At 56.8% G+C, this 27522-nt stretch overlaps 3 protein-coding genes across 3 annotated transcripts in view; all 3 read left to right on the plus strand.

The window, feature by feature from the left end:
• Nucleotides 1-10191, plus strand: part of LOC122463227 (maestro heat-like repeat-containing protein family member 2A) — a 47777-nt gene extending 37586 nt beyond the window's left edge. The window contains exons 16-23 of the mRNA XM_043531436.1: nt 408-448; nt 6606-6747; nt 7436-7488; nt 8096-8203; nt 8445-8564; nt 8864-8986; nt 9471-9623; nt 10071-10191. Of these exons, the coding sequence (XP_043387371.1) occupies nt 408-448; nt 6606-6747; nt 7436-7488; nt 8096-8203; nt 8445-8564; nt 8864-8986; nt 9471-9623; nt 10071-10169 (839 nt within the window). The 3' untranslated portion in view covers nt 10170-10191. The remainder of the gene's footprint in view (nt 1-407; nt 449-6605; nt 6748-7435; nt 7489-8095; nt 8204-8444; nt 8565-8863; nt 8987-9470; nt 9624-10070) is intronic.
• A 154-nt stretch (nt 10192-10345) lies between these two features.
• On the plus strand, nt 10346-16424 carry LOC122463228 (maestro heat-like repeat-containing protein family member 2A). The gene is made up of 12 exons (XM_043531437.1): nt 10346-10402; nt 10503-10625; nt 11022-11101; nt 11606-11720; nt 11874-11969; nt 12451-12555; nt 12929-13052; nt 13384-13505; nt 13960-14112; nt 14397-14551; nt 15166-15310; nt 16224-16424. The coding sequence occupies exons 1-12, from the start codon at nt 10346-10348 to the stop codon at nt 16422-16424; spliced, it is 1476 nt and encodes a 491-aa protein (XP_043387372.1).
• A 799-nt stretch (nt 16425-17223) lies between these two features.
• LOC102940321 (maestro heat-like repeat-containing protein family member 2A) lies at nt 17224-25584 on the plus strand. The gene is made up of 9 exons (XM_007065456.3): nt 17224-17358; nt 18088-18202; nt 19349-19495; nt 21034-21216; nt 21454-21609; nt 22484-22621; nt 22972-23074; nt 23491-23556; nt 24057-25584. Exons 1-9 carry the CDS (start codon nt 17228-17230, stop codon nt 24293-24295), a joined length of 1278 nt encoding a protein of 425 aa, XP_007065518.3. The 5' UTR covers nt 17224-17227; the 3' UTR covers nt 24296-25584.
• Nucleotides 25585-27522: the final 1938 nt, after the last annotated feature.

Consider the following 27522-nt stretch of genomic DNA (forward strand, 5'->3'; position numbering starts at 1 on the left):
GGCCCCAGGGAGCCCCTAGAGGCCTCTCCCACCATGCAATGGGAGCTGTTCTCCGTGGGATGCAGAGGCAGGGGCAGCAGGGGGGTCCTGAGGGCAATCCCTGGGGGAGAAGGCCAAATGTCTGCACCGCTGCACGTGCTCTGCAGTGCTGCTGCTGGTCAGACGTGCCCACCGCTACCCCCAGCACAGCTCTGCTAGCGGCTGCCCTGCTGCTCTGCCCCTGTCCAGGTTCCAGGCAATCCCCCTGTGTGGCGTGGGGGTCATGGAGCAGCCTGGGCAGCAGGGGAGATGCAAAACCCTGTCCCACTGATGCAGATGGCCCCACCCCCATCAGGAGGGCACACTGGCTCTGGAAGAGCAGTGCCCCAAACTTGACTGCTCACAGCTTTTTTTCCGTCTTTTCCCAGTGGCATCTCCGACTCCCCAGCAGCTGCTGGCCCGGCTGCTGGTGAGTGACTCACTGTGACGTTATTGACATAAGCTGGGACCGTATAGATCATTGTTGCAACCAAAGTCCTGTAGTGGCACCAAATTATGTATAAAGGGGGTCAAATGAGGTGTCTAAGACCAGGTTCTGGTTTGCTGGTTATGATTATGCTGTCTATATGTGTATCATTTTTATAGTTAAAAGTTATGAATATTGGCTCTATACTGTCTGTATTTCAAACCTGTGCTATGCTTCTGGGGAACACTCCAGACAAGTTGGTGTCAGCTCTGCCTAGCCTGCTTGGTGGCCCATTAAGGACCATCAGCTACACAACTGACCCAGTGAGAGAAGGCAGACACGCCTTGGGACTCAGCAAGGTGTGCAGGGAGCTGCCTAAGGACAGAACTCTGAGGTTTTTCCAGGCCATGTGATGGGCAGCTTGTCTTTGGGACAAAGAAAGAAAGACCACATGGCAAGAGACTATAAAAAGCTGCTGCAGCTCCTCCATCTTGTCTTCAATCCTGCTTCTTACCTCTGGAGGGACTTTGCTACACTGAAGCTTTGAACGAAGGACTGAAAGACCCATCCCAGCTGTGGATGTTCTCCAGAGACTTGATTTGAACCTGCAGTTTATTCTATCACTGCTGCAAGCCTGAACCAAGAACTTGGCCATTACTGTATGTCATTGATTCCATTGAACCAATTCTAGCTCTCATCTCTATTTCTTTCCTTTTATGAATAAACCTTTCGATTTTAGATTCTAAAGGATTGGCAACAGCGTAATTTGTGAGTAAGATCTGATTTGTATATTGACCTGGGTCTGGGGCTTGATCCTTTGGGATCGAGAGAACCTTTTTTCTTTTACTGGGGTATTGGTTTTCATAACCGTTCATCCCCATAACGAGTGGCACTGGTGGAGATACTGGGAAACTGGAGTGTCTAAGGGAATTGCTTGTGTGACTTGTGGTTAGCCAGCGGGGTGAGACCAAAGTCTGCTCTGTTTGGCTGGTTTGGTTTGCTTTAGAGGTGGAAAAACCCGAGCCTTGGGCTGTAACTGCCCTGCTTTAAGCAATTTGTCCTGAATTGGCACTCTCCGTTGCATCCCACCAGAACCAGCATCGTTACAGTGGCGTAGTCGTGCTAGGATCCACAGAACCAGGTCAATTAAACTTTGGGTCAGAACCCCACGCTACCCAAATTTGAATTTTGGTATTGAGAGTTTGGTTGGTTAAAGAGCAGTTGCAATGGGTGAGCAAAGAGCATACGAGGCCTTGGCAAAAAAGCCCTGGAACGTTTGTGTTCAGAAAAGGGGATAAGCTTTAGAAAGAAAGCTACTAATCAAGCACTGAGAGATCTGTTAATGGCCAGTGATCAGAAGGCAGGAGCACAGCCCTTACCTGATGCTAAAGAAGCTGCAGAAGCAATGAAACTGCAAGCCCTGAGAGATGGCCTGCAGCTGGAACATGAACAAAAACTGGCAGAAATTCGAATGAGAGAGAAGCAAGCCTTGGCCCAGCTGGAGAAGGAGGCTAATGAAAGAAAGGAAAGGGCTCGCAGGGGGCATCTGGAGCTGCTGGCTGCTGAGGAGAAAGCTCAACAAATGCAACAGGAGACGGCTAGACTCCAGCTCCAAGTCAAAAAAGCAATGGAAGAACAGCAGAAACTATATCCTCTTGAAAGTCCAGTTTATAACTATGTTGATATATTGTATTACTCTGAGCAGTTTTCTGTGTTTAAGCAGTTTTGCTATGGAGAGGGAGAGGGGGATTCTAACCTGGTGGGAAACAGCTTTTTGTCTGTGCAAAAAAGCTGTTTGTCTATGAATGAAGTTTCTGAATGTTTGCCTAATGTCTCAGAAGTGAATCTGGAATTAAATCAAGCACAGAAAGATCTCATTGGTCAGGAAAATGTTTCTCAGGAGCAGATTAAAGTGAAGGGTGAGCTTAAAGCCCTAACTGAGGAAGGACAGGGTAGATTTTTGATGGGTGATGGATTGTTGGCTAGTGCAGCTTGTAAAAGTGAACCTGAAACAGGTAACTGTGATTTGCTGGAAGTAGCTCAGGGTAGTGAGAAGAGCAGCAGGTTATCTGTGGGGAGTGGCAATGTGCCTGGGAAGGAAAGTTTGGATGAGCCTAGGCAGCCTTGTGAGCTGATGGCTTTGTCTAGTCAGCAGTTTCGGAAAGCGAGGATAGTGGAAGATGAGTGTCCCTCTACCTTACCTGTTACCTGTGTGGAGAATTGGGACAGTGAAGGAAATGTGCCTGTGTCTGTCAGGGGTATTGACTTGCCTATGGAGGGAGCTACCCCAGTCTCCAAGCAGTTGTCTGCAAACAGCCCTGTGCACTGGGACAAAGGAAATGAGATCCCAAGCTGTGTGTCTGGTAAAGGAGAATGCGTCTCCTACTCTTCTTTGTCTGTGGAGCAGACAGAAGGTGCCTTTCAGCCTGTGACGGTTGAGGGTAGTGCAGTTGTCTCAGAGTTGTTTCTGGATTCAGCTAAAGCCCAGGAAGGGAATGGTCCTAAGTTTGCGTCTGTTAGGGAGAATAGCACTGTAACTAGGTTGCATCCAGTTAGTTTCTTAGCAAAATCCCAGAGACCAGACAATTCTGGTGCTTGTATTTTGCCTATTGCTAAAGTGTGTCTGGAAAGCAACTTTGTCTGATCAGCGTGATACCCTAGCCAGGGCACAAGGAGAGCATAAAAGTGATTTGATTGTGTTACCTACTGATGGTGTGGAAACTTGTAGCAAGAAGAAAAAGATTCCTGAACTTGTGTATGGCAAAGGGAAGGAGAATGATTCTGACCTTTGACTATGAAATCTAGCAGTTTGCCTGAAAGGGGATTGTGTAGAAATCTGCCTGATGAGTCAAAGGTGGTCCTGGATGTAAATAGAAAAGGAGTACTTGAGGCACCTTAGAGACTAACAAATTAGTTAGTCTCTAAGGTGCCTCAAGTACTCCTTTTCTTTTTGCGAATACAGACTAACACGGCTGCTACTCTGAAACCTGGATCTAAATGAGACCCAGAAAGAGTCTGTTGTTGCTCAGGGAAGTGTTCCTTTAGAGCAAGCCCTAGGTGAAGAGGGTAAGGGAAAAATTTCTGTGAGGAGTGAGTTGTTGCTTAAAGAAGTTCCTGAGGAAAGGAATCCTCATAGTAGTCTTTGCAAGCAGTTTGCTGTAGCTAGCTGAAGGCTGTGAAAGTGATTTAATCAAGAAAGTTTCCGTTCCTAACGGCCAGGAATTTTCTGTTGTGAATGGATCCACTGACTTTCCTGTTGAAAGATCCAGTGTGGATAGCTTTGAGAAGGTCTCAGGTGGAGTGGAAGCTGTTAAGAAAGTTGAAGAGTCCTATAACCAAGTGGCTGTGTTTGGCCAGCTTGTTGGGGAGACAAGGTTGTTGAGAGAGGAATGTCTCCATGCTGATTCTTTGAGTGACCAGACTGTGTCTCAGGTTCAAAGGGAAGACTGGGTAGCTGAGTCTGCAAAGCAGAACAGCTATGCAGTTAATCTCTCGAGAATGCAGGGGATGGCAGGTATACTCTCATCTCTAGACACTTTTTGGATAAGACCTGTAGTCTCTCAGTGAACTTAATACCTGATTCCATGTGGAAGCAGAGGTTGGTAAAGGAAGGACAACAGAACTTTGAGTCTAGCTTGTTAGTGAAAATGGGTGGTTTCTCTTTCAGACAGAGTCCAGCCTTGGAATTGGTAGCAGTTAAGGATCTGAAAACTGGTGAACTGGCTCCTGGCTCCTGTCTGTGGTAATGCAAATTACTTAGCTGGCAGGGAGAAGGGCTTGCTAATAGCTGTTAGCACAGAGAGCACACCCAATCAGCCAGTGAATTATGTTAAGCAAGAGGAATCAGGGTTTGATCCTTCAGGACAGGGAGGAAAGAAAGACCTTAATTTTGCAAAGGGAAGCCACAGGCTAACCCTAAATGTCCCAAACCCCAATAGTATTGAGCCAAAGGTGTGAAATAACAAACATGAATGTAGATGAAAGAAAAGGAGTACTTGTGGCACCTTAGAGACTAACCAATTTATTTGAGCATTGGGTAATCTCTAAGGTGCCACAAGTACTCCTTTTCTTTTTGCGAATACAGACTAACACAGCTGCTACTCTGAAACATGAATGTAGATGGACACTTGGGATGAATTTGTTGTTATTGCTCATGGTAATTTTGGTAACTAATACGGTGCTATTACCAATAACTGTAAAAATGTACAATGTGCCTCATCTTTTGGAAAATCCCTTGAACATGGTAAAAGGAATACATGAGAACACACTTTGTGTTAAGAGGCCTTGTTATACTGATGGTTCACAGTTAATGCCTGTAAACAGTATTGGGACTTTTCGCAGGGGAAAAGATATTCCAAACCTGATGTGCTGTATAAAAAGGGAAACTGAGGCACACTACCATATTGCTTTAATGGCTAACTGCCAAGATTCCTGTACTATAAACTACAGTAATATCTACATTAAGTTGATGTTAATTGGGTTCCAAACATTTGCCAGAGCTTGTATGGATAAAGTAGTTATGTCCTTTAGCTCTTGGCAAGATCACATGAGACATACAGGAACCATGCTGGAAAAGCAGATCCAATCAGCTATTGTTCTAACCAAGTTTTACCTTGAGTTTGTAAAGAGATTCAATCATGTTATTGAACATGACTTTGATAAACCATTTCGGTTATACACCAATACTTGCTGTAGTAAGACAGAACCAAGGATGGGGAGCTCTTGGGATGCAGTCAGTGATGTTTGTGCCATCCTTTCCTGCATCAATTTTGCTTTGGGGGTGTGACGTTATTGACATAAGCTGGGACCGTATAGATCATTGTTGCAACCAAAGTCCTGTAGTGGCACCAAATCTTGTATAAAGGGGGTCAAATGAGGTGTCTAAGACCAGGTTATGGTTTGCTGGTTATGATTATGCTGTCTATATGTGTATCATTTTTATAGTTAAAAGTTATGAATATTGGCTCTATACTGTCTGTATTTCAAACCTGTGCTATGCTTCTGGGGAACACTCCAGACAAGTTGGTGTCAGCTCTGCCTAGCCTGCTTGGTGGCCCATTAAGGACCATCAGCTACACAACTGACCCAGTGAGAGAAGGCAGACATGCCTTGGGACTCAGCAAGGTGTGCAGGGACCTGCCTAGGGACAGAACTCTGAGGTTTTTCCAGGCCATGGGATGTGCAGCTTGTCTTTGGGACAAAGAAAGAAAGACCACATGGCAAGAGACTATACAAAGCTGCTGCAGCTCCTCCATCTTGTCTTCAATCCTGCTTCTTACCTCTGGAGGGACTTTGCTACACTGAAGCTTTGAACGAAGGACTGAAAGACCCATCCCAGCTGTGGATGTTCTCCAGAGACTTGATTTGAACCTGCAGTTTATTCTATCACTGTTGCAAGCCTGAACCAAGAACTTGGCCATTACTGTATGTCATTGATTCCATTGAACCAATTCTAGCTCTCATCTCTATTTCTTTCCTTTTATGAATAAACCTTTCGATTTTAGATTCTAAAGGATTGGCAACAGCGTAATTTGTGGGTAAGATCTGATTTGTATATTGACCTGGGTCTGGGGCTTGATCCTTTGGGATCGAGAGAACCTTTTTTCTTTTACTGGGGTATTGGTTTTCATAACCGTTCGTCCCCATAACGAGTGGCACTGGTGGAGATACTGGGAAACTGGGGTGTCTAAGGGAATTGCTTGTGTGACTTGTGGTTAGCCAGCGGGGTGAGACCAAAGTCTGCTCTGTTTGGCTGGTTTGGTTTGCCTTAGAGGTGGAAAAACCCGAGCCTTGGGCTGTAACTGCCCTGCTTTAAGCAATTTATCCTGAACTGGCACTCTCTGTTGCGTCCCGCCAGAACCAGCATCATTACACTCACACTGAGGGTGGGCCCCATCACTGGGGAGCAGCCCCTGCAAGTCTCAAGTCCTCATTGCCCTGGAGGGAGGGGCAGCCACGATGGGGTCCCTTATCTAGAGCTGCCCATATGGGGACATCCCTGTGCCCCCTCCCTGACTCCACCTTCTGGGCCCCTTGTTCAGGAGGAAGACGCTCAGCACATGTTTCTTGCACGGGCCCCATGCTGACCAGGGCCCGTTCTCTCCCCTCCCCAGTATGGAGGGGGCTCAGCTGGTGCAAGTCACCTCCTTTTCCTTCTCAGGTGCTGTCAGCATCCCCCTTCGAGGGAGAAGGACGCGGAGTGGCTGCCCTGCTCCTGCTGAATGCCCTGCGCCCTGAGCTGTATGGGGACGAGGCCGAGCAGTGGTGGATGGAGATTCCAGCTATGGTCCAGTATCTTGACGGTAAGGGGTGGGGATGGGAGCAGCTGGGATGGGCAAGGGGAGAGCAGCAGACGGCATCGTCCTGCCAATGCCCTTTCCTGTCGCAAGCAGTGGAGCCAGGGAGAGCACGAAGCCTCTTGGATTGTCGCACCTGCAGCCTTCTGCTGCGTGGTTAGGTCCCCGGATGTCCCATGGCAGGGGTTGGGATGGATCTGTAGAGAGGGGTCAAGAACATAATCGGTGAGCAAGCAGAGTGAGGAATGGAGCAGGGAGAATGAGGTGTGAGCAGAGCTGAGCTGTGGGAGAGAGAGCTGCTGAGCGCACAGCCAGCGCCCTGCGACCAGACTGGCTAGGGTTGGCTCCTGGGAAACCCAGATGGGACATGTCTTCCCTATGAGGCCATGCCACGTTGGAATAGGGTACCTCTGTCATGGGAGCAAGGGCAGGAACTCCAGTGTGGATGGGACCCCTGTGTAGAGATCCCCCGTGCACGGCTGGAAGGGCAGGAACTCCAGAGCAGATGGGACCCCTGTGTAGGGACCTGCACAGTGTGAAGGGCAGGAGCTCCAGTGTGGATGGGACCCTGGTGTAGGGTCCCCTGGGAAGGGCAGGATGCCAATGCAGATGGGATCCCAGTGGAGTCAAGGGGATCCAGAAGGGCATCCGTGGGGTGCTTTGTTAATGGCCAGCTTGGTACCCCTCTCTCTAGGACATAGCAAGTTCTCTCTGGACCAGACCGCGTGGGAGCACAAGCTGTTGGAGGTAACACGAGGACTTCTGTTCATTCTCCCAGCCCCAGAGTGGAGCAGCCCTGGGCTAGTTCCTCATGGAGGGACCTGGGTTAGAGAGTTGGAGTTTGGCCTGGTGTCCTTGGCCAGAATTTCCTGTTGCCCCCCACCCACTGTTGGGCTGTTAAGCAGCTGCCATGCTCCACCCCAGAGGGGGTTGCATTTCACTGAAAAGGGGGTTCCCGTGTGTTACTGGAAAGAGCATTGGGACGAGCAGTGCTATGGAAGCGAGCGTTAGATCCTGGGCCAGGGCTGTCTCTGCTGGCACCCCTTGTGGTCAGGAGAGTTGCCCCAGCAGGTGATTTAGCACACTTGCTCTGCCAGTTCTAAAATGCCCAGCTGCTCAGTGCCCAGTGGTGAGAGCCCCCTTGCGTTTATCTGTGGGGGGAGTCTCTGCACTGGGAGTGGCAGCTGGAAGCCCCTGAGCTGGGCTCACTCGATGCTGGCCCCAGTGTCCTCCATCTAGAACCGCAGCCCAGGAGGGCTCTGCGGAGGCTGGAGGCCAGGATCCCTCATGTGGGTGAGAGCAGAGGAGGAGACTCTGCCCCTAAATGACCCCCCTTCGGCTCCTTTCCTCACAGTTCCTCCGAAAGACCTTGGAGAGGAGCAAAGAGGGTGGCTGGAGCCAGGATCTGAGCCAGGAGCTGGGCCAGCAGATGGGCAGCTATGCCAGTGGCTCTGTGGAGAAGGTCAGTTCCCAGAGAAGGCCTCTCTGGCACTGGGGGGCTCTGGGGAGGGGCAGGGGGTGCTGGGGCAGTCCCACACGAGTGAGACCGAGCCCTGCAGTTCCCCCTGTGCATGTGGGGCCAGCCCCTGCCTGAAGCTAGAGGTCCTGATCCTGGCCCAGGCTGGCGTGGCCTTCGCCCCAGCAATGGCACAGACCACCCTCACCGAGGCTGGGGCTGGCCCCTCCCCTGCACTCTCTTTCAGGCTTTCCTCTGCAAGGTGCTGGGCACAGCCCTGGCCATGGGCAAGGATGTGGCTGCAGTGAAAGGGCAGCTCCTGGAGCTGCTGCGCATGGCCGACTATCTGAATGGCACAGAGTTGGAGGTGAGGGGCTGAGACCGCCTGCACCCCAGAGCACCCAGCAGCTCTGGAGGGCCCTTCCCCCAGGAAGAGGCCTGTGGCCTTGGTGTGTAATTGGAGCTCCTGGGAGTGACTAATGAGTGACTGGAGCACTGGGACCAGGGAGACTGGCCGTGGCTGGGAGCGCTGGCCCCGGGGACCGGGGAGACTGGTCGTGGCTGGGAGCCCTGGCCCCAGGGACTGGGGAGACTGGCTATGGCTGGGAGCCCTGGCCCTGGGGAGGTACTGATGGGTCTCAACTGACCCCGAGCTCTCGCTCCCAGTGCCTTGGCTCCTGCCTGCAGCTCTGTGCCAGGGACCAGCTGGATGCCATCCTGAGAGCTCTCGGCGACTTTGAGGAGGAAATGGCAGAGGGGGAGGATTCCTGGCATCTCAGCCTGTGCAAGGTACAGTACCACACCTTCTCCTAGCCCCCAACCCTGCCTGCATGGGGCTGTTGGCTGGGGTCCAGGCCAGCAAGGCACAGGCACGTGGTGCAGAAGGGCTGGGCTGGGTTAGCCAAGTTTCTGATTGTCAGAGCCCAAGGCTGGCCCAGCCAGAACCATGGTTCTGACCCTGTCTGGGTTGGGACATGGAGCCACTCTGTCGCCACATGGCTGGGGGGATCACCTGAGGGAACTGGTTAAGTAGGCAGGGATGAGGCTTAGGGTCACCCCTTGGGCATGTGGGGAGTGTATGGGGAGCCAGAGGTTTGTTCTTGGGGGGTTTGGCGCTGGACAGGGCCAGGGGGACGGGACAATGTTTATAGAATCTAGGGAACAATCTTCCCAGCCCGTGAGCCCCAAGGAAATGCCTGCCCAGGGCTTCTGGAGCTGGGGAGGGAAAGGCCTTTCCCCAGAGACATCCCTGCTCTTCTCTTCGTTGTCCCAGGGCCTGGCCCCATGGGAGAGGGACAGAGTGAAGAGCGCCCTCCTGCTGTTCTACAGCAGTGCAGCAGCCCAGGCACCCCCCCAGCAGCTGCTCCCTCTGCTGGTGGATGAGATCGTACCCAAAATCCTGCACCATTACAGCACCAGCTCCCAGGTACCTTCCCGCAGCAGTTGGTCCCAACCTCCCTGCCACCTGCCTTCTGAGATTGGGCTCCCAGGACCTCACAGGATCGGGTCTCAGGCCGTGGGGTGAGGGCACCATGGACTGAAGGGGCCACTGATGAGTCCAGGGCAGCCACGGGGGGAGGGGAGGGGGGGAGAGATGGATTGATGGGAGTATAGCGGGGATGGAAGGAGACAGCTGGGGCCCTGCTCACCTCTTAGGGCCCTGTGGCGCCCAGCCCAGCCCTCCTCCTTTCTCTGGGCCATACAGCTTTAAACCTGCACAGGGACCAGAGGGAGGTGGGTCTGAGGGCCCCCTGGCACAATGAGCATGGCTCCATGCTGCCCCCCCGCAGGGGGAGGTGGCTCTGGGGGCCCTGGCTTATCCCTGGAGGCTTCAATGCTGATGTCTGACAGCTGCTCCCATTTTGTTTTTCAGGCGCTGGGACTAAACGCCAGGCAGATGGTAACGAGCAGCGAGTATGATCCCAGTGTGTCCCCCAGGGCCCATGCAGCTCGGGCTGGGGCATCTGCATGAATTGCGGGAAGGCTGGGGCTGGGCCAGGCTGTGGGCTGCTGGCAGCCAGGCTCAGTCTCAGCCCTGGGGATGCTGGTGCATGGGACTAGTTTATGCTGCTGTTCCATGAATCTGGTTCTCTTCTGTGGGGTGGGGGTATTCATAAGCTTCTGGGCCCCTCCCCATCCGGGTGCCATATGACTTTGGGCCCTTCCTATGAGGGGAGTGATGGGGCGGCCAGGGTCCTCTCCTGGGTCGGGGGGCCTCCCTGGACTGGGAGCCTGTACTCACCCCAAAGGGCTGGGGAGGCTGTGTCCAACTCTCATTCCCACTCTCCTCTCTGCGGGGATGTAGGACACGGCCCTTACTCTGCGCTTCATTGAGAGCACCTCCGCAGTCAGCCTGGCCGTCCAGAGGAGCGGGGAATCCCAACCCCACCAGCTTCCCCACAAACAGGTGCTGCTCAGCCAGCTGCTGGTGAGTGCGGGGATCCCCAGTCCTGGGGGAGCAGCCTCATGGCCTCGGGGTTGCCCTGAGCTGGGGTCTCATTTCCCTGGCTCCAGCAGGCTAGGGCTCTGGGATAGAACTGGATAACTGTGTCCTTGGGAGTAGCTGGGGAGTGGGCTGCTCTCTGGAGGTCATCCCAACGCTGTCCAAACCTGCCCTGAGGCTGCTGGCAAGACGCAGAGGCTGGCTTGGGGTCAGGGGATGCAGTCCCATGGGCACTGGGAAGTTCCATCAGCCCTTCCCCCCCCCCCCCCCATCAATTCTGGGCATTATGTCAGTCCCCCTGGCGGGGGGGGAGTCCCATTGTCGCCCCCAGGGATACCATGGCCTCCCCCCAGGTTCTTGGTCTCTCTGTGTGTACTTCAGGAGATCATTAAGGCTGAGCCACGCAGCTCCCTGCTCTCCACAGTTCGTCAGGAGGCAATGGTGGCCATCGGGCACCTGAGGTGGGTATTGCTCTGCCCCTAGCCCCCTCTACACCAGCTGGCACTTTGGTCATCCTTACTCATGGTGACTAGCATGGGCAAGCCCTGACATGGGCTGTGCAGGGCAGCGTATGAAGCAGGAGGGTGACCCCCATGGTGCCACTAGTGTGGGGAGAGCTGCCCAGCCTTCCTAGAGCCAGGGGCTCAGTTCCCAGGGTGGCTTGGGCCCCAGAGCTGAAAAAGTCCCGTCGAGATCACTGGCACTCAGATCACTGCAGATTGCTCCTGATCTCTGCAGGAGAGCCCTGTTGGGCACAGAGCCCCTGCCTGCTGGCAGAGCAACCCCTGCACACCCAAGAGAGCAAGGGGAGAACCCTGGGGAGAGGGAGGCAGGGATGGAGGCACTGGGGGAGCCCCAGGGGAAGGGAGGCAGGGAAGGAAGCAGGGGGAAGGGGTGTTGGCCTGGAGAGGTCTGTGGGTCTCTGCCCTGCCTCTAACACCTCCCGCCATGCTCTCTCCTGCCAGTAAAGTGAAGCAGCCACTGAGCTGTGAAAAGAATCAGGAGTTGATGGAGCAGTGTCTTGATAGTGTCTTCTCCCTGCCTCCCCAGGAGTTCACTGCGGATGTGGGGCCCATCCAGGTATGTGAAAGCCCGTCCTCCCTGCCCCTGACCGGGCACCCCCGCAGGGTCATGGTGCCTAGGCATCACTCCCCCGAGGGCTAGGCCTAGGTACCAGCCCCCTCTGCCCCTTGCCAGCCCCACCAGGGCCTCACTCCTCCCTCTGGGTTGCAGACTCTTTATGCCAGCACCATGGCCACCCTGGAGGGGCTAATGGAGATGTTGCTGGAGGAGGATGAGACGCCAGAGCGACTCCAGAGAACCTTCCGGGTGAGTGGGGGCTGGGCAGGGAGGTCTCCTGTCCATCTGTCCAGACTCCTTGATGGCTCCTGTCACCTCAGGGTCCCCTGGGGGGTGCCCGGAGTCTAGGAGGGTCAGGCTCAGCCTTTGCCCAACATGGGGCTCATTTCAGACAGGAGCTAGAGGGGGGAAGGACCCCACAGAAAAACCTCCTTGTCTGGGCAGAAACACTCCCTGGAGCACTGCATCCCAGAGGGAAGGGTGGTTGGACTGCCCCCACTTTCCTGGTCTCCATTCTTTGAAGACCTGCACCGCCAGGGGGAGAGGAGCCACAGGCTGTCTGCACAGCCCCTCCCCCTTCAGGGGGCTGGGAGCCAAGCACTGCTCCAGGCATGGCCCAGGAGGTGCCATGCGGAGGCCTCTCCAGGTGCCATTCCCCACCCTCGCTGGGCCCCTCCTCCCCCAGGTGCAATTGGTGGGGGGTTTGCTCATTGCCCTGCTCTGCCCACAGCTCCTGCAGAGATGGCTGGTGTCAGAGCAGGTGTGGGAGCGTGCACGTGCCATGCGGGTCAGTACCCACCTGCTGAGGGCGTATCTCCAGATGGTTACCATCACCGTGAGTACCACCCCACCTGCCTGGCCCAGCGCCTGCCTGCAGCCAGCTCAGGCACTCTGCCTCTGCCCCAGGATATCCCCATGGGTCCCATATGGGGAAGGGCAGAGCAGGATCCCTGGGCCCCAGCAGCCCCCGCACAGCAGCGAGTGGCCTGGGGGCAGCCCCTCGGTACCTCCCTGGCTGTGAGCACACTCAGCCCCTGCGGGGAAAGGGCTTGCTCTCAGGAGCAGTCAGGCTGTTCCCTGGGAGCAGGCAGCTGTTGGCAGAGTGAGGTCACTGTCTGGTATGGACCAGATCCTGGGCCGAGGCGAGGCGAGGGGCTGGTTGCACCCAGGTGAAGCCCATTTGTTATTCTCTTTCTTTTCCCAACCAGACACAGATCCCTCCTGGCCAGTTCAGCACCCTGGCTGGGACGCTGGGCCCCTACACCTGTGACTCACTGGGCAGCATCCGCCAGGGTGCAGGGGATGCCATCAGGTGCCTGCTAGACATACAAGGTGCGGAGGCCTCAGGGGCAGCGGGTGCCCTGGGGCAAATAGAGGGCATGGCCCCGGGGGTGGCATGGGGCATGGCCCGGGGGTGCCTGGGGCAAATAGAGGGCATGGCCCAGGGGTGTCCCGGGGTGAATTGAGGGCCCATTCAGGGTATGGCATTGCAGATGCCTTGGGGTGAATAGAGGGCCAGACACAAGCATGTGCCAGGCTCAATGCCATGAGGGGCTGGGCCCCCAGCCTCAGCAGCTCCGGGTGCACTAATAATGGCACCCAAGGGGCAGTGGCTCGGGCCCACAGGCCAGGCTAAGCATCTTCCCCTGGTTGATTCCTGCAGTTACCAAGCAGCCTTGGACCCTGAGGGGCCGAGATAAGGAGTGGGCGCTGAGGTGCATGTGTCAGGAGCTGCAGAGTGCAGATCCCGGCAAGGTGTGGGATGCATCTATCAAACTGGCCAAAGTAAGGACTCCAAGAGCTGAGTCAGGCAGCTACTGGGCTGGGCCACCTGGGGAGGGGGCTACTGGGCTGAGCTGCTTGTAGGAGGCCGGGCGGCTGGGGCAATGAGCTGGCAACTGGGAGGCTCCTTGTCAGTAACCAGGAGGGGATTCACAGGGGCATGCTGGGTGACAGTGTGGATCTCCCATGGGCAAAAGCAAGGGGCAGAACCAGGAACTCCACTACCTGGATGCGGGATGCCCCAGCACTGAGCAGACTTCCCACGCCCCTCCCAGCACACACTGGCTCTGGCTGGATCTCTGGGGCAGGGATTCTCCCCAGAGGGGCCAGCAGCCTGCAGGGGAGAGCAGCCAGGGACAGCCCTGCTCCCTGCTCATGGCCAAACTCTCCCTGGGGCCCTGCCTGGCTGAGGAGCGAGCAGCAACCCCAGGCCATGGCTGTGCCCCTCTCTCTGCAGATCGTCAGCAGGGCCCTGCCCAAGGCGGAGATCCTGCCCTTCACCCAGACCCTGCTGGAGAGCCTGGGGGCCGTGAGCCAGGCCTGTGACCAAGCCAGTGTCCTGTGGTTTCACACGCTCCTGACAGACCGCGCCAGTGACCTGAAGGACACAGTAAAGCTGGGCTGGCCGTGGCTGTTCAGGGCTGGGTTTGTGGCAGCGGGGCTCCCTGAGACTGTCTGTCAGGGGCTCTGATCAAGAGCTGCAGGGAGGCAGCAGCCCCTTCCCCCAGGCACGGGGAGGGGAGGGGACAGGGGCTGGGTGAGCAGAGGATGATATGTGATGGGGAGGAGCTGGCTGGGGGGCCAAGTGAGTGGCAGAAGATATGTGGTAGGGAGGCTTCTCCGCTGCTGGCGTTCCCGAGGAGTGGGCCAGGGTAACCTCTCTGTCATGGCCAGGTCCAGGCCATCCTGAGCATCACCAGCACCTACCTGCGCTGCACGGAGGACCCTGCGCCGAGAGGGCTCCTGGCCCAGGCAGTCTCGCTGCTGGCTCAGCACCACCAGGAGACTGTGATCACCTACCTCCTACAGCGCCCCCTGCCATTGGATAGGTGAGTGCAGCACCTGGCCCAGCACAGGTCTCCTAGCGGTGGGGTGAGCCACATGCCACATGTACCAGGGAGCAACCCAGGAGGTGCCCTTTGCCCCACATCCCTGGTCCAAGGGCTGATGTGATTCCACAGCTTGGGCAAGGTTCCTCAGCGCTTTCCTAGCGAGGGTTACCCCCCGCCCACCCCCACCCCCCCGATCTCTGGGGCAAGGGCAGGGGGAACAGGTGCAGGCTGGCCCTAAACACAAGCCAGGGGTGCACCCACATCTAGCCCAACACTTTTGGGGTCCTGCTGAGTCAGCCTCACTTCCTGCTCCACATGCGCTTCAAGGTCACGGGTCCAAGTTTAGACCCCCAAACTCCTCCAGCCAATGGGGGCGCAGGGCTGGGAGAGGTCTGACCTGCTCTGGCCTGGGACTCCGGAGAAGCTGAGTCCCCTAAGCTGGGCCCTGACTCCCAAAGGAGCATGAGAGGGGCAGTAAAGCCAGAGACTTTCACCCCAGGGCATTAGAGTGGGCCCTGCCCACACAAAGGTCCCCAGCTGCAGCGAGGTGGTGTCTGGGCCTGGAGCGGGGGCTCCCACTAACAGATGTCTCTGGGTCTGCTATGCTCTAGGGACAGCAAGGAGCTCTGGGCAGCTCTGGCTGCTGAGGATTTCTTCCAGGATATCCTAAAGGATTTGCTAGACCGGATCCCCAGGGGGCCAGCAGCAGAGCAAGGGGCTGAGACCCAGGAGGTAGCAGTTGCCAGTCCCCTCTCGGTGAGTGCAGGGGGGCTGTGGGTATGGCAATTACAGGGAGGGGACAGCCAGCCCCCACCCTCCACCAGCACTGGGCTGTGGGACAACTACCTGAAGGGGGGTTCCAAAGAGGATGGATCTAGACTGGTCTCAGTGGTAGCTGATGACAGAACAAGGAGCAATGGTCTCAAGCTGCAGTGGGGGAGGTCTAGGTTGGATATTAGGAAACACTATTTCACCTGGAGGGTGGTGAAGCACTGGAATGGGTTACCTAGGGAGGTGGTGGAATCTCCATCCCTTAGAGGTTTTTAAGGCCCGGCTTGACAAATCCCTGGCTGGGAGGATTTAGTTGGGGTTGGTCCTGCTTTGAGCCCCCTGGCCTCCTGAGGTCTCTTCCAACCCTAATCTTCTATGATTCTATGACCCAGTCCATGGGCTGCTGGATCCCGTTGCTGGCTGGGCAGGGAGCTGCTAGGTCCTTCCAGGGCAGATTTCATGGAAGGAAGAAGGCCCTGGATTGGCATAAGGCACAGACCCCTCTGGGGCAGGCTCTGCCCCCTCCTCTCTCCACAGACCCTTCTGGGGCAGAGAAGGGCCCATGGGCCATGTCAGCCAGGGGAGTGGAGCTTGCTCTCAGGAGCAGTCAGGCTGTTCCCTGGGAGCAGGCAGCTGTTGGCAGAGTGAGGTCACTGTCTGGTATGGACCAGATCCTGGGCCGAGGCGAGGCGAGGGGCTGGTTGCACCCAGGTGAAGCCCATTTGTTATTCTCTTTCTTTTCCCAACCAGACACAGATCCCTCCTGGCCAGTTCAGCACCCTGGCTGGGACGCTGGGCCCCTACACCTGTGATTCACTAGGCAGCATCCGCCAGGGTGCAGGGGATGCCATCAGGGGGAGGGTAGCTCCTGTTAACGCCGTGTGGGCCCGTCCCACAGGTGGTCTGTGCCATCGGCGAGGTGGTGATGGGGGCAGCGGTCGGGAATGGACTAGGCTCACTGCTCCCTGAGCTCTGCTATGCCCTCCTGTACCAGCTCAGCCGCACCCTGGACAGCGACATGCCATTGCCCTCCAGGGCTGAGAGACCCCTGGCCGGCCCAAAGGGAGCTGCACCCCCACCCTCCACCCCCCGCAGGTAACGTCTGGGGCAAGGGCACCCCACTCCCACCCCTGCAGGTAGCGTCTGGGGCAAGGGCACCCCACCCCCACTCCTCACAGGTTAAGCCTGGGGCAAGGGCACTCCACCCTCTGTCCCCCACAGGTAGTGTTTGGGGCGAGGCATTCCTATCGACCCCAGCCCCCCACCCCTAACCAGGAATTAGGGTGACCCTATGTCCCAATTTTATAGGGACAGTCCCGATTTTGGGGGCTTTTTTTTATATAGGCACCTATTACCCCCCCACTCCCTGTCACGATTTTTTACACTTGGTATCTGGTCACCCTACCAGCAATGCCCAAGGACAAGGCCGTCCCCACCCGTCATAGGTGTTGTCTGAGAACAAGGACACTCCTTCCCATTCTGCACCAGCATCCCCTCAGAGGAAACACCCAGGGGCAAGAACACCCCCCAGGTCCCCATTCGTCCCGTCCTGCACTCAGTGCCTGGGAAGGATCTGGTGCCGCTAGCCCCATGGTCTGCCGCTGACAGGATCCCTCTGGCCTCTGCCCTCCCCCATCTCTGCTCTGCTCCCCCGCTTCAGCTGTGCCCCTTAGCCTGGGCAGTGGGGCTGGGCCCTGGGATTCAGCCAGCTGGGTTCTGATTTCAGTCCTGCCTCATTCTCTAGGCATTCCTGGCCAAGTCCCAGGCCCTCTCTGGGCCTCATTTTCCCCCTCTGTCCATGGGGGTTAGTGACACATGGGGGCACAGGGCTGAGGATAGCCAGGCATTAGCTGGAGCCTGCATCCCCGTTCACCAGAGCAGCCCTGCTGTCTCCCCAGCCTGATGGTGGTGGCGCTCAGAGCCGTGCTCGCCAAGGGCCTGCAGGACGTGTCCAGGACCCTGGACAAGGAGCAAGGCTGGCGCCTTCTGGAGGATCCCCGCAGCTTCCCCGAAGGTGTCTCCCTGCTGGCCAGGTGAGGAGTGGGCCTCCAGCCCTTCTGCTGTCTCTCTGCAGAGTCCCCAGTGGTGTGTTAGACCCTGGGCCTCCACTTTCTGCAAGGCAGACTGCTTCGAGATTGGGCCCTCCCCATGCCGCTGAGTTCAGGCCCCTGTGAAGTGAGGCAGCGACGCAGGGCAGTGACTAGTGGCCAGGGATACAGGAATTCATGGCAAAGCAGAGCTCCTCTGGGGGTCTGTGCTGGACAGCACCTCACTCTCGGGGGCCAAGACTCCTGGACTCGTCTGTCCCTGCCTGGCTAGAGCTCCCATACCCCAGTCTGCTGCGTGGCAGCCCCTCCTCTCCCAGACCCGTCCCACTGTGATCACTGCTCCCTTTGGCTGCCAGGCCTTATGGTGGGTCTTCCACTGCATCTCCCAGGCAGCATCTCTCTGAGACCTCATTCCTACTCTGCAGTCTATGGGCCATTTACCCAACTCTTGCTGCTCCCCGGTCCAGAGGGGAAGGGAACCCCTTCACACCAGTGGGTAGCAATCCAGAGAGAGGGGAAACGGAGCCACACATCCTTTGCAGAAAAATATTCCAAACCTTTCTGCCTCCTCCACAGTGACTCTGGGGCCCTTGGGCGGAGGAGCTGGTTTGGGCCACTCACCCCAGGGGGTGCTCAGAGCCCCTGCAGGCAGCTCTTGCTTACCTCTGCCAGCCCAGACACTGCCCAGACTCACCCCTGCTGCTCTGTACACAGGGCTCTGGTGCAGGTGGGCGAGGCACCACTGGACAGGATCCTGCAGCTCCTGTCCCCGTCCCTGAGCTCCCCGTGTGAGGACTGGAGAGTCACTGGCACAGCCTTCTACGCTGAGGTGAGACGGGCCCCAGATGGGCTCTCCCCAGGGTGCTGCCTGGGCGGGTGATGGGTGGGCACGGGGTGGGAAGGCAGCTGGGCAGGCAATGGGATGGGCCCAGGGGCTGTGTTCTCCCTCCATTTTACATAGAACCCCCTGAGAGCCGTCACCCCCTGGCACTTCTGCTGTGCCCCTCGTTCTCCTGGCCAGCAGTGGCACATTGAGGGCACATTCTGCCCCTCCTTTCAGGGGAGCAGGGCCCCACTGCCCTGCACATGGGGGGCAGGATTTTGGGAGGCTGGGCAGAGGCTGAGCAACCCTGCTCTAGGCCCCGCTCCTTTGCACCCCAGGGTCCCTTGCTGCACCCCTGCTTCGTTCCAGCTGGGAGTAGCCCCTGTCCATTGTGCTGGGAATCAGAACCAACACCAGGGCAGGCCCTGCTCTCCCTTCTCTGGCTCCACCCTGCTTGACACCCCCTTGGGGAGAGCAGAGTCCAGCCCAGAGGAGTTCGCCCTCCAGCCCAGGCTTCCTGGCTCGCCCTCCTCCTCACTGGGTGGATGAGCAGCCAGACAGCACCCTGAAGTCACAGGCTGGCACTGGCCGTGGGCCCAAATGGCTGCCCTGAGCCAAAGCCTCACGGACTGTGGGAAAGGAGGATCCCAGCTGTAGGACTGGCCCATTCAGTGCACTCCGCCCCTCCCATCAGGCCAGGCCAGGCCTTGGCAGACCCCGGGCAGCAGTAGAGGCAGGTTATCCTGGGAGCCAGAGAGAGCTACAGGGTCTGGCCTGGAGAAACTCCCTGGAGAGCCAGCCCAGCCACGCCCATCTCCTCTCCAGCCAGGCTGGGACAGGGGAGTGAGACTGGAGGGCTGGGTCCTGTACCCACTCTGCCACTGGCCCCTCAGTGAGTCACTTCCCCGCTCACTGCCTCAGTTTCCCCAGCTGCTAAGAGGACAGTGAGACCCACGCACCCCCTGCGTGCAATGCGCTGAGCCCGGGGGAGAGTCACCCCACCCCATGAGAGCGCCGAGAGGCACTGTGGTGCCTGGCAGAGCTGAACCCCCCAGCCTGGAGCCGGAGGGAGCTGGGGCTGTGCCCTGCTGCCAAACTGCCCGATGAGTGACTCCGCGTCCCTGGCCATGATCGTGGTCTCTTGTCCCTCAGCTAATGAGTCACCCCGTGCTGTGGCAGAGGAAGCTGCTGAAACCTGTCTTGAAGCACCTGGTGGCAGGGGCCAGCGACGAGAGTGACACCATCCGTTGGCTGGCAGCCCGTGGGCTGGGGAACATGCCCCAGGGGGCACCGCAGAAGGTGGGCAGAGGGCAGTGTGGCCAGAGGTGGCGCAAGGGGAGCAGCGCGGCCGGCGGGAGGGAAGTCCAGGGGCTGCATTTTTTTATTTCCAGCAACCCTCCTTGCCCTGGGCTCTAACACTAGAGGCAGTCAGGTCTGGGGGATGTTCGCAGTATGGCTGGTGCCACCCCTCCTGCACCTGGGGCAGAGACTGAAGCAGGAGGATCCCCAGCCGGCCCCTCCCCATTATATACCACCCTCCACTCACCCGGCCCCCCAGCCGGCCCCTCCCCATTACATATCACCCTTCACTCCCCCGGCCCCCCAGCTGGCCCCTCCCGACTGCATATCCCTCTGTCACAGAGTCACCAGGCGATGCTCTGGAACTACTCCCTACGAAGCCAGTCAGGAATCTGGGGCAGCCTCCTCTCCAGGGCAAAAAGGCTCACACAGCTTCCACCTTCCTGGCTCATTCAGCATCCTCTGCCCCTCCGTGCGCTTCCCACAGCGAGTCTGCACAGGCGGGGCTCCTGGGGAAGCCAGAGGGCCCTGCACCCCAATTCCATAGTCAGACGTGACTCTCAGCCAGCCAGTAAAACAGAAGGTTTATTAGACGACAGGAACATGATCTAAAACAGAGCTGGTAGGTACAGAGACCAGGACCCCTCAGTCAGGTCCATCTTGGGGGGTGGGGAGGCCAGAGCCCCATCTGGCCCTCCCTCCATTTCCCCAGTCTTGGGGGCAGGGTGGCCAGAGCCCCATCTGGCCCTCCCTCCATTTCCCCAGCCAGCTCCAAACTGAAATTCTCCAGCCCCTTCTCTCGCCTTTCTCTCTTTCCCGGGCCAGGAGGCCACCTGATCTCTTTGTTCTCCAACACCTTTAGTTGGCAACTTTGCAGAGGAGGGGCCCAGGCCATCAGTTGCCAGGAGACAGGGTGTCGGCCATTCTCTGCCTAGACAGCCTCACACTGCCCTCTAAGGCTCTGCAACAATTACACAGCTTATCCCACCACCTAGATACTTAAGAAATGCCTAGGGGAAACTGAGGCACCCACACAGTATTCAGAGAGAACATTAAGAACAGTCCCACTTCGTCACATCGAACCGTTCCACTTCCTCACACTTTGTCTCTCTCCTGGGCCAGGAGGGCACCTGATCTCTTTGTTCTCCAACACCTTCAGTTGCAGAGGAGGGGCCCAGGAGAGGCTCAGGCCATCAGTTGCCAGGAGACAGGGCGTCGGCCATTCTTTGTGCAGACCCCTGCACGCACCTGCCCTCTAGGGCTTTGCAGCAATCATACACCCTTATCCCACCACCTAGATACTTAAGAACTGCATGGGGGAAACTGAGGCACCCATACATTATTCAGAGAAAACATTAAGAACATTTCCACTTCGTCACACCCTCCCACTCACCCAGACCCCCAGCCAGCCCCTTCCCACCACACAGCCCCCTCCCTCACCTGGCCCCCCAGCTGGCCCCTCCCCATCACATTCTGCGCTCCACTCACCTGGATCCTGGGGGGCACTGGGGTCTGTCTGATTGTCGGGTTCCATTCAGGTGAAGAAGCACAGGCAGCTCCTGCTGGACACCCTGCGCCGCCCCTTGGCTGAGCCCAGCAGCCCCCAGGTCGTGGGCGAGAGCATGCGGGCCCTGTGCAAGATGCTGGAGCAGCTGAGCGAGCGTGACATGGGCCGCCTCTACCAGCCCATGGCTGCGCAGGCCCGGGCACACTTCCCACACGTGAGTCACCCCAGTGCACGGACAGAGCTCTCCCCCTGCACCCCCTAGAGCAGGGGCTCAGGGTGCCGGCTCTCAGGGACACCCCCATTGCCTGGGTTCCCCAGACCAGCTCCGGCTCTCCAGGCATAGGACCTGGGAGCAGGACAGAGAATGGGGTGGGTGCTTGCTGCCCCTCCGTTGGGGCATTGCCCACTCTCGGGCGTGCCCACTGACTCTGCCCTCTGCTCTCTGCGGCAGGAGGACGGCACCGTGCGCGCGGCAGCATTTGGCCTGTTCGGGGCCCTGGCCAGCTCGGCCCACCACAAGCACCGGCAGCTCTTCACAGGGGAAGTGAGGAGCAGCTGGGCCGCTCTCATGCTCCATGTGCGGGATCCAAGCCCCGAAGCAGCCACGGTGAGACGCAGGGAGAGCCCCCCTGCCGGTCCTGATCCTGAGATGCGGGCGCAGACTGGGAGAGAGCCCCCTGCTGGGCCTAATCCTGAGACGCGGGTGCAGAGTCACTGACAGGGAGAGAGCCCCCTGCTGGGCCTGATCCTGAGATGCTGGCGCAGAGTCACTGACAGGGAGAGAGCCCCCCTGCTGGGCCTGATCCTGAGACGCGGGTGCAGAGTCACTGACAGGGAGAGAGCCCCCCTGCTGGGCCTGATCCTGAGACGCGGGTGCAGAGTCACTGACAGGGAGAGAGACCCCCTGCTGGGCCTGATCCTGAGACACAGACGCAGACAGGGAGAGAGCCCCATCTCAACCTGCTCGCACTGCTTTTGCCAAGGAGGGAGGCTGACAAGCGATGGGTGATCCTGGGCCAAGTGCTGCCCTCAGAGTAACCCCAGTGAGATGAGGGTCATAGGGAGCAGAACTGAGGGTGCATTGAGTGGGTATAACCCACTGGGAGGGGCTGGATCGGGCTTTGGGGGTACCTGGGTGTATCCCATTGGAGGGGTATCACAAATCTGTCCGTGATGGGGCACCCCCTTTAGGCTACATGGGGATGCACATGTGGGAGTCCAGTTACTCCATATATGAGGTGCCACTGTGGGGGCTGGGCCTCTCCAGCCCAGGGTAGCTCCTTAGCCTCTTCCATGCTAGGGCAAGGTTAGTGACCCCTTCACAAGGGGGTTGCACAGGGGTCACTGTGTAGCGGACACCCCTTGTGTACCTGATCTCTGTCCCAGCAGAGTCCCCACCCCCACCTGTCTGCAATAGTCTGGACAGTGGAGAGCTTTGTCCCTGTGCATGGGGCCCCGACTCACCACTTCTCTGCTTCCAGGCCTGCTACACTGCCTTCCAGGTGTGCGCCCCGTTCATAGGCCTCACGGGGCTCGGGGGAGCCTTTGACAGTAGGCTCCTGACAGGCGCCTCCGGGGAGAGGCACGAACACTTGATGGGACACGTCTGCAAACAGCTGGTGAGAGAGCTGCCGAAGCTGGGCCATTCTCTGTGACTGTGCTTTAGACCCAACAGCAGGGTAGCCCTTCCTCCCTCCTGCTCATTCCCTTGCTAAGGCCCCAGGAGCAGCTCTGAGAGGCAGGCTGTGAGCACACCTGTGTGTCCAAAGCACCTGTGTCATGGGAGCTCAGGGCTCTACAGCTCTGTTGTTTAGGATTTAGCCTCCCCAGCCCCAGGCAGGGTTTGGTCTGATTTCTCCATCCCCCTCCCCACCCCTCATTTCCAGGATCAGGCTGTGGTGAGCAGGGGGGCTGACCTGTCTCTAGGTCAGGAGGAACTCATGCCGTCTCTGTCGCTGGTCCCTCCTAGGCCCAGAAGGACCCTGTGCTGCTGGACAGTCTCATCATTGAGACCTGCCTGCACCTCCACAGCCACTGGGAGGGGATCAGACTGGCAGCAGCCAAGCTGGCAGGTGAGACAGTGCCCAGTGATCAGCACCCCGATGGCGACGGGGAACAGGGTGGAGTGACCCTGCCTTCGCGGCCAGGTTGCAGCTCCGGAGCCAGGCCCACGAGGGCAGTGGTGTGACTCCAGGGAAAGCCAGGAGATAGGCCCAAGACAGAGCCATTAATCTGACCCCTTTTGAATGCGGTGGGAGGGTCCAGTTTGAACCCCTGGCTCTGAATCGGCCCCTGTGGCTTGGGCCCAGATTGGCTCTAGCCCAGGAGGTGCCATGTTGTGGTTCTGGTCCAGACAAGGCCAGAATCTCATGAGAACAGCCATTCTTGTGAGATTCTGGCCCAAAGCCTGGGGCCCTGGGTTCAAGGTGTCAGGAACCCACCCTACCTTCCAGCACCCTGGGACAACATGCTCCTCTTGTGTCTCCAGGGATCCTTGCAGAGAACATGGAGGCCCAGCATGTCCAGCAGCTGGATCTGGGAAAGCTGCTGTGCTGTAAGTTCCCCAGACCACCCCACCCCACCCCACCCCCTGCCCAAGGAGCCACCCACCAGGGCCCATCCAGCTGGCACAGAGCAGAAGGGGCAAACATGAGAACTGCTGATGCCGAGGGCCACGTTCTGCTCTTGCTTGCAGCAGAGCAAATGGGGAGCAATGCCCTTGGGGTCACTGGGGTGGCTGTGCATTGACATCAGGGCAGCTGGCAGGTGAGTGTGGCTGGAAGCTCACGGGCTGGATGGTGGGGGCCAAACACCCCCTCCCAGCGGGACGCTGGATCCAGCCTCGGTAGGCACTGCCACTGCTCGCACAAACAAGCCCAGGACTGCGGGAAATGCACCTGGTGCTGTCAGTGCCTGGTCCGCATGCTGGGGGCTCTGACCTTGAGGATGCAGCCCATGGTCATTGTAGGGCTTGGCCAGTGTGGTCCTTGCCCCAGGGATCTGTGTTTATACACAGGTATCTCATCCCAAAGGGGTTTCTCTTCCTCCCCGCAGCCCTCCAGGCGCTGCATGGTGACCCCAGCACTGCTGTCGAGATTGCTGTGGCAGAAGCTGTCAGCACCATCAGCCAGAAGCAGCGGGTAGCCCTGCAGGAGCCAGGTCCCAGCCACACAGGCCCCAGAGGCCGAGGGAGACTGCTCTTTGTGAAGAAGCTCTTCAGGAGGAAGGGGAAGGGGAAACCCCTGGCAGGGCCCCTGGATGCCACAGAGTCAGATAGCATCTCCAGCAGCTGATGTTGGAAGGAGATGGGTGCTGCTGCCAGAGCAGAGGATTGGGGCCTTTGGAACCGAGTGTTCCCCGCACTCAAGGGACTCTGGGCATTGATGTGTAGATATGTGTATATATTCTGTGCCTTTCCAGCCGTGGTCTGGGCTTTGCTATCTCGTCGGAGTCTGAGTCCAGGGCCCCAGTCAGTCCCAGCCCTGAGTCAGCAGGAGCTGGGAGCGTGGGCATCTCACAGACTGGGCTGCTAAAGGTGCAGGAGCCATAAATATGGGAACCATGGGGAAAGTCCCCTGGCACAATTGAATGCCCATGGGGTGAGATGGCAGCTGGGTGGGGCTATTGGCCAGGTGAGTCGCAGGCCGGCCTGTGCCAGGAAAGGAGGTTGTGATTTAGCCATGGCTTTTTCTCTAGAGAGTGTCCTCCCCTACCTTTCCCTGCTCTCCTGGGTGAAGTCCAGCTCCTGCCATTGACTCTGAAATGCTGCTCCGGGTAGGACAGTGCTGTTGCATGGGGGGAGCGCAATGCAATTCTACCGGGGGATTCTCTGCTACTTCCAGGCTCCAGGGTTTACTTATTTGACCTGATAAAAGCTCCTTTGGGGCTGTTCTTTTAAACCCCAAACCCCTCTAAAGAGACTCTCTCAGCCTCCCTTCCCCCACACCGTCTCCCAGCCTACTCCCACCCTATCAGGCTACCAGAGGTTAGCAGAGGCTCAAGAAGTGGCCACCAGCACTGCCTTGCTCTGCTGTGATGGAGAGAGAAGCAAGCTTCACGGACCTTAGGGCCTAGGGGACATTTTGACCTGGAAAAGGCTAGTGTTAGGTGCTGTGTGTAACACTGGCTCTCCGTGCACATCTGTCCCTGTGGCTGTCTCAGTGAGAGCAGCAGCCCACTCCTTCCAGCTAAGGAATCATAGAGGGGTAGGACTGGAAGGGACCTCGAGAGGTCGTCTAGTCCAGTCCCCTGCACTCAAGACAGGACTAAGTATTAGCTAGACCATCCCTGACAGGTGTTTGTCCAACATACTCTTAAACATCTCCGGTGACGAGATTCCACAGCCACCCTAGGCAGTTTGTTCCAGTGCTTAACTACCCAGACAGGAAGTTTTTCCTAGGAAGTCCAACCTAAACTTCCCTTGCTGCAATTTCAGCCCAATGCTTCGTGTCCTATCCTCAGAATTTAACAAGAACAATTTTTCTCCCTCCTCCTTGTAACAACTTTTATGTATTTGAAAACTGTTATCATGTCCCCTCTCAGTCTTCTCTTCTCCAGACTAAACAAACCCAATTTTTCAATCTTCCCTCATAGATCATATGTTTTCTAGCACTTTAATCATTTTTGTTGCTGTCCTCTGGACTTTCTCCAATTTGTCCACAACTTTCCTGAAATGTGGTGCCAAGAACTGGACACAATACTCCAGCTGAGGCCATATCAGCACCGACTAGAGCGGAAGAATTACTTCTCGTGTCTTGCTTACAACACTCCTGCTAATACATCCCAGAAGGATGTTTGATTTTTTTGTGACAGTGTTACACAGCTGACTCATATTTAGCTTGTGATCCACTATGACCCCCAGATCCCTTTCCACAGTACTCCTTCTTAGGCAGTCACTTCTGGGGAGACCTTAGGTCCCAGCCTGGGGCGATCTGTGCATGTTATTCTTCTGCAGAGACATTAAACTTCTGAGAACACACGAGAGTCTGGCCTTGGTTTGCCCCAACAGCAGGGCTTTACTGACCTTTAACTTTAAAAACAATAAGCTAAAAAGCCATTGTGTGGTGCCTCTCTAATGGGCTCACGGGACTGTATGATGTCTGTACTATTATGGTCACCACTTTTACAAGACTATAGTAAATTTTGTGCAAAGTAAGCCTTGTGAGGTATCATTTGAAAACTCATAATCTGATGAACATTATTGTCCTGGTAAAATATGTGACGAGGGAGATGTAAATAGGAAACAGGGGAGATGTAGACAGGAACAGCTATTCTGACAGCACAGCAGTGTGTAAAAGGCCCCCCAGGCTAGAGGATTAAGGAGCCACAGCTGTTCAACAGTCCAGATTGTACCCTGAGGCCTGTCGCACTATAGACAGTTCAGTGCAGCAGAGGAGGGAGTCTGGAAAAGGAACCACCCCGGAATATTGCAGCTGGATCGTGAAGCGAGGCTGTAGGGATGTGGGTAGTCACTCGCGACGTGAGACGGGGCTCTGCTCAGGTTCAAAGCTTTGGCAAACAGTGCTTTCCCCTTACAGGGTGTTACCTGCACAATCATTGGTTCAGCCAAGCTCTGGGGCGGCAGCCTGTGAGAGTTTATTGCAGGTGTCTGGGAGGTGTCCGCTCATTGAGTGGGACTGGGAAGGACCTTCCTGCAGACAGATAATATATGTGCTCCGAGACGTGCCCTGAGCCCTGGCCTCCCATCCAAGGCTACAGAAAAGTCTGGTTAAAAATAAAGCTACATGCAGTTACCCTGCTGCGGGGGAGGGACAGGCAGTGCCACAATCCCTGCACTCAGGAACAATATGGGTTGGATGCTTCAGCTGTTGAGAAAGCAATTTACTGCAAATCAATAGGTCTAATCTGTTCTCCAGTGTGGTTAGATGTTGATAGGTGTTTGGCTGTGTGAGTGTGTTCCCTCTGTGTGCCGCCCCAGCCCTGAGCAGACAGCTGGCATGGCAGACCTCGAGGGAATCGCCCAATGACCACAAGATCCACTAAGGTATGAAGGCATCCAGCCAGGTTTATTATCTACAAAGGCTGGTACTAGTATCCCGCAGACTCTATTGGACCACTAATACATGTATGCCCGTAACAATGGACCAGCTCAGTGAGCGGCAGGACTTTCCATTCCTCCCTAAGGCCAGACAAAGATACTCCCTCTGATATACATCTTTATACCCCGATACAAATAAGTTAGTACTGCCCCTTTGACATAGTTAGTTACCACCCCCGACGTGACTAGTTATTACCCATTACCTTGTACTTGTTGGTTTGATCAAAACATCTTTATTATCTGCTGTCATCCTGACCTTATCTTTTAGGAGGGTCAGTGTGTTCCTGTTATCCTTGGGGAATGTTTTTGTTCCATCCCTGATATCGGGATGTTCTGGTATCACTCGATATCGGGATGTGTTTGCGTGAGCACTTCTTAGGAATGTGTATTTCTGCAATATCAGCCCTGTTCTTGCCAAATTCTGTGAGCAGGTCCTGCCTCATACCAGGCCTCCAATACAAG

This window comes from Chelonia mydas, chromosome 17 (genome assembly GCF_015237465.2).
Source record: "Chelonia mydas isolate rCheMyd1 chromosome 17, rCheMyd1.pri.v2, whole genome shotgun sequence".
NCBI lineage: Eukaryota > Metazoa > Chordata > Testudines > Cheloniidae > Chelonia > Chelonia mydas.